This window comes from Capricornis sumatraensis, chromosome X (genome assembly GCF_032405125.1).
Source record: "Capricornis sumatraensis isolate serow.1 chromosome X, serow.2, whole genome shotgun sequence".
Taxonomy (NCBI): domain Eukaryota; kingdom Metazoa; phylum Chordata; class Mammalia; order Artiodactyla; family Bovidae; genus Capricornis; species Capricornis sumatraensis.
Window position 1 is genome coordinate 92188067 of NC_091092.1, and position 6035 is coordinate 92194101.

At 46.8% G+C, this 6035-nt stretch overlaps 1 protein-coding gene across 2 annotated transcripts in view; it reads right to left on the bottom strand.

The window, feature by feature from the left end:
• FAM120C (family with sequence similarity 120 member C) overlaps positions 1-5306 on the bottom strand; it is a 159425-nt gene extending 154119 nt beyond the window's left edge. For both annotated transcript variants that reach the window (XM_068962606.1, XM_068962607.1), the window contains exon 1: positions 4608-5306. In XM_068962606.1, coding sequence (XP_068818707.1) covers positions 4608-5306 — 699 coding nt within the window. The remainder of the gene's footprint in view (positions 1-4607) is intronic.
• Positions 5307-6035: the final 729 nt, after the last annotated feature.

Genomic DNA, 6035 nt, shown 5'->3' on the forward strand with positions numbered 1-6035 from the left:
GGACTGTGAAGAAGGCTGAGAGCCGAAGAATTGATGCTTTTGAACTGTGGTGTTGGAGAAGACTCTTGAGAGTCCCTTGGACTGCAAGGAGATCCAACCAGTCCATTCTAAAGGAGATCAGCCCTGGGTGTTCTTTGGAAGGAATGATGCTAAAGCTGAAACTCCAGTACTTTGGCCACCTCTTGCAAAGAGTTGACTCATTGGAAAAGACTGTGATGCTGGGAGGGATTGGGGGCAGGAGGAAAAGGGGACGACAGAGGATGAGATGGCTTGACGGCATCACCGACTTGATGGACTTGAGTTTGAGTGAACTCTGGGAGATGGTGATGGGCAGGGAGGCCTGACGTGCTGCGATTCATGGGGTTGCAAGAGTCGGACATGACTGAACTGACTGACTGAACCATTAAAACAAAGTATTTGTATCATTAACCAACCCACATCATCTTTGAAACCACATTCTAAAACTGCTTTATGGTTGCTCTGAGACCCTTGGGAAGAGATTAGGTAAAAGAGATTAGGTTTTAGTTAATTTTTGTGCTACTGGCAATGATCACTTACAAAGGTTTGCAGAACATACAAATGAAACCAACCAAAGAACGAAATTCATCCCAGTTAAATATAACACTGAATATTTTCAAGGGAAGTCCTAAATTGTTTAAACCTAAACAGACAACCCGGCATATTATCTTTTATTTAATCCCTCTATTTTCTCTATCATAAACGAAAGTCAGATTGGGAATAAAAGCCAAACTTGTGACCTAGACTCAAGAACAGAACCAAGGGAAGGAGAAATACACTAGTGGGTTTTGGACTGAATCACTAGCATTTCAGTCAAAAGAAATCAAGTGAAAAACTGTTGTCTTCAAGACAGTGAAACACCCCCCTGAAAATGCAAACCACAATCAGTTATTAACGAATCCCTTTCAAGTCTGTGTTAGAAACCAAGAAGTTCTCCATCACTCCAACAACAACCACCACTGACCAGAGCAAGGAGAGAAAACTTCAGTCACTGATTACATCTACAGATACTTTATACATGCAGTTTGGAGCCAGTCTTAAATCCACCATATTAAGAGCCGCACTACACACTTTTAAAAAGTCATTCCTACAATGCATTCTATTAAGATCACTAATCTCTTCATTTCGTCTCAGATATGCAGATGACACCACCCTTATGGCAGAAAGTGAAAAGGAACTAAAGAGCCTCTTGATGAAAGAGAAAGAGGAGAGTGAAAAAGTTGGCTTAAAGCTCAACACTCAGAAAACGAAGATCATGGCATCTGGTCCCATCACTTCATGGGAAATAGATGGGGAAACAGTGGAAGCAGTGGCAGACTTTATTTTGGGGGCCTCCAAAATCACTGCAGATGGTGACTGCAGCCATGAAATTAAAAGATGCTTACTCCTTGGAAGGAAAGTTATGACCAACCTAGATAGCATATTAAAAAGCAGAGACATTACTTTGTCAACAAAGGTCCATCTAGTCAAGGCTATGGTTTTTCCTGTGGCCATGTATGGATGTAAGAGTTGGACTGTGAAGAAAGCTGAGTGGTGAAGAATTGAGCTTTTGAACTTTGGTGTTAGAGAAGACTCTTGAGAGTCCCTTGGACTGCAAGGAGATCCAACCAGTCCATCCTAAAGAAGATCAGTCCTGGGAAGCTGAAACTCCAATACTTTGGCCACCTCATGCGAAGAGTTGACTCATTGGAAAAGACCCTGATGCTGGGAGGGACTGGGGAGAGGAGGAGAAGGGGACAACAGAGGATGAGATGGCTGGATGGCATCACCGACTTGATGGACATGAGTTTGGGTAAACTCCGGGAGTTGGTGATGGACAGGGAGGCCTGGTGTGCTGCAGTTCATGGAGTCGCAAAGAGTCGGACACGACGGAGCGACTGAACTGAACCTCTTCACTGAAGGAAAAAAAGATATCCTGCACCTAAAATAAACAAGTTATTATGGAGACTATGAAACGATCAAAGAGTTGTTTATATCTAGCATGGGAAACAAGACATATTTTGCAAACAGTAGTGCTTATGACTACTAACAAACTTTTTCCCCAACATTTTGTTACAAAAAACTTTAAACATACAGCAAATTTGAAATAATTTCATAGTGAACATTAAACTAATCACAATGGAGACTCTACCATGTTTACTATATTTGCTTTACCACCTATCAATCCATCTGTCCAATCCAAAATATATATTTTTATGAACTGCTGGGATTTTAAAAGTGAGCCTATGTGTAATGAAGAATCTTAGTAGGTCATTTTAGGATTGCCTCTCAAAAATGTTTGCTGATGATGTGCATGAACAAAAAAGTTGGAAAACCCCAAACCCATAGTGTTCAACTACTCCATCAACCTCTAATCAAAATCTATTCAGAGCTCAAAGGCCATTTTATGTCTCCACGTCTGCGTCCACTCTCTGAACCATCCTTTCCAGACCTCTTCAAGGCTCAGTACCAATCTGTGAAACCTACCTCAATTTTCACACTCTCAACCATAATTAACCAATACTCCCTACAGGGACCATATTTTTCAATAATGAGCAATTAGCTCACAGTATCTGCAACCTTGTTTTCAGCTTGTCTCATTTACTAAAATCTGACCTTCTTGAGGATAGTGATCCCCTTACTTCACTCTGAATCCTCAGCAATCAACACATTACCTAGCCTATACCTCAACGAATAACAAACAGCCCCAACCTCTCTTTACCCAGAAGCCAGAGATTTTAGTCCAATATGGAAATGCTTTAATCTGACTGGCACTTTAGAAGGCTTCATCTTACAGCACTGTTGCTAAGAGCATGAGCTTTGGAGCCAGATCACCTGGGCATGTATCCTAGCTTGCCATTTATTGCCAGGTGACTCTGGGCAAGTTTCTAAACCTCCTGTGCCTCAGTTCCCTAGTTTGAAAAACGGATAACACTGTTTCACAGATTATTGTGAGGATCAAATGAGATAATTTTCATTTGATAAAGCACCCAGATTAGCAGCTGGCACACAGTGAGCATTCCATCAACCTTAGTCACTGTTGACAGCAACCAAGTTAATACTGACAATCAGTAAAAAGTTCTTAAAGATGGAGTAGTAGCAGTGAAAACAAACTGGAAAGAATGGCCATGAATGGATAAACTACTGAAAAAATGCCCAGTCAGAAAGGCAAGCAAATGGAGTCTGATATATATATTTCTCCCACTTTGTATTGAGATAGCTCATGATTGAATTTTTTAAAAAAATTATTAAAAACAGCTATAATCTACCCAGCCTAGGCACATATTAGATGCCGAGCACAAGAAGTCTAGCATGACTGGACTCTAGCCACAAGCTGTATGACCACTGCAAATTTCTTTATGTGGGTCTTTCAGTCTCTCAGCTGAGATTTTCCCCTCCTCATTACTCCACCCAGCACCATTTCCTTAGTTTATGATTCCAGTTCCATGTCATTTTCTGACTGTGTGCACATCCCTAAGAGCCTTGGTTGGGGAATAGGTTTGTGGTTCTGTCCTACTCAACCCTATACTACTTTTTTTTTTCCTGCCCACCTCCTTTAATTCTCAAGCCTTGCTATTCCCTACACGTAGGAACTTGCAACTTAAGAGTATGGGAAAGCAACAAAGCAACAGCAGTTGTGCCAAGAACTGGGGGTGCTGCCAAGCTGTTCTCCAGGCCCCATATGCAGAGATTAGACTGGCCCCCATGAGGCCTCACATGCTTGATATTTCCATTTGCTTCTGCTCACTTTTCTCTCCTTTAAAGAAGCCTCTTCCCAAGCCTGCAAGTAATTCAAATCCAATTCATTCTTAAAGACCCAGGTGAGGTCCAACTTCAAGAAAGCCTCCTCTGAGCATTTTAGCCCAGATATTGCCCCCAACACACATACACCAAACAAGTACTATGCTTACAATCTTTACCATAAAGCGTAATCACATAACACATTTATATCACTGAATAAATGTTTCATGTGTATATTTCGATTTTCCAAGGGCAGGAACCATGTCTCACATGTCTTTTAAACCCCTTACTCTTTTTAGTGGGTTAATACTTGTTGAAAAGTGAACCAGTCGGTTTGATTGTTTGTTTAGGCTAAGGAAGGATGAGATAGAAACAGGTTGAAATGAAAATGGTTGAATGAACAGATGGGTGCAAAAGAAGCAATGGTTCAAAATTCGGGGAAAAGTTGTAGAAGAAAGGTATTCAATTAACATGTTTAACTGATCTGCTGCAGGGTTGGAAAGAGAAACAGAAAGATGTTAACTGGAAAATTTGAAAAGGGCATTTCAGCTTGAGGCAGAAAACAGCAGGAGAAAGATGGAGCTACAAAAGAAATTCTGCTAAAACCCAGAGATAGGCCAACTGGGTAAAGGGGGTTATTGGGACGACATGGGCAGAGAGATGTGGTTATGAAGATGAGCAAATCAGTAGGGGGTGGTATGAAGGGTTGGGTAGATGGATAAAATGATCAAGGGTATTTAGGCAAGTGGGTTAGCTGACTGGGCGGTGAGTGGGTAGATGGGAGAAAGGTAAGTGGGTGGGTGGTTAGGTGTTTAGTTGGGAGGGAATAGGTGTGGGGCGAGTTATTTAAGATCCGGCCCCTCCCTCACCTTGACCCGGAAGCGGATGAGTGCTAGCCTCACGCAGTGGCTCAGGCAGGCCGGTGGCAGGAACCAGGCCCGAGGAGGAGGGGTGCCCTTGTTGCCCACGTGTCCCACGATCAGTTGCGCTGTCTGCCGCTCGGCCTGGCACCGACGGCCCCATTCGGCCAGCCGGTCCTTACCCAGGCCCCCGGGGAACATGACCACCAGCTCCAGGCCGTCGCCGCCGGGATAGGCACAAGCCTGACAGAGCGCTGACAAGTAGCCCAGCATGGCGTTCCATTGGCCGCCACACACCCAATCCGTCTGGTAGCCGCCATAAAGCCGCGGCAGCGCTGAGCCCGCGTCCACAAGCACCCGGGCCCCGGGCAGCGGAGGGGGCGGCGGCGGCGGCGGTGGCGGCGGGTGCAGGCCGGGGTGCGCCTGGCCGTGATGGTGGAAGTGGTGAGCGGGGTGATGGTGTCGAGTAGGCCCCGCGCCCCCGGAGTAGGCACCCAAGGCGGCGGGCGGGAATGGCGGTTGCTGAGGCGCGGAGCCCCTGGCGGCGCGTGGAGCCCCGGGCGCTAGGGCTGCCGTAGGCGGCAGCTGGCGATGCTGGTGCTGCTGCTGCTGGCGCGAGACCGTGCGCGCGAGTTTGAGGAGGTCCACGGGCACCACGGCCCCGGGACAGCGCTTCTCCAGGAACTCTTGGAAGCCCTGGACGCCCATGCTTCGTCGGTGGGCAGATGAGACGGCGGCTGCGCGAGCAAGCTAGGCGGCGATCTGGGCGCGAAGCTGGGGGCGGGCGCGTGCGCACTCCGCGGGGGGCGAGGGGGGCGGGGAAAGGATTCCCGAGGGGAGGGTGAGCTAGAGAGGGAACGAGGGCGGGGTGAGGAAGAGACAGCTGAGTGGATTTGGGAGGAAAGAAGGGGTGAGGCCGACCGGACTCAGGAGCAGCTGGGAGCATAAAACCGATGACAGGCTCTAGTCACTTCTTTTTTATCCCTCTCCTGGCGCTGTTCACCGCTTCAAAAGGGGTAAAGCCTTTTCCTGCCACCTCCGGGAGCCATATTGCCTCTTCTCTGTGGTACACGCTTTCTAGCCGAAGGCGGGGGTGGGGGAGTAGCGGGGGCGGGGCAGGGAAGCGGGGCATCCTGGGAGTTGTATTCACTTCTAAGGCTTGGGGATAAAGAGTTGGAACTAAATTACCACCCTCGTCTACCCTTGTATTCACTAGGTATCAAGGGGCGGGGCGTGATAAGCGTTTAGGATTTGCACTCCAACTCTACATCCACCGAGTTGCTTCAGGCTGTTTATCACCTTTCCCAGGAAAAGGAGTTTGGGGGTAGTGATGCATCATGGGAAAGGAAGTAAAGTGGATTATTTTAATTCAGCTTAAGTATTATAAGAATCCCAAGAAGGAAGAATTTTCCTTTGGGGGGAGGGAATAACGTGGGT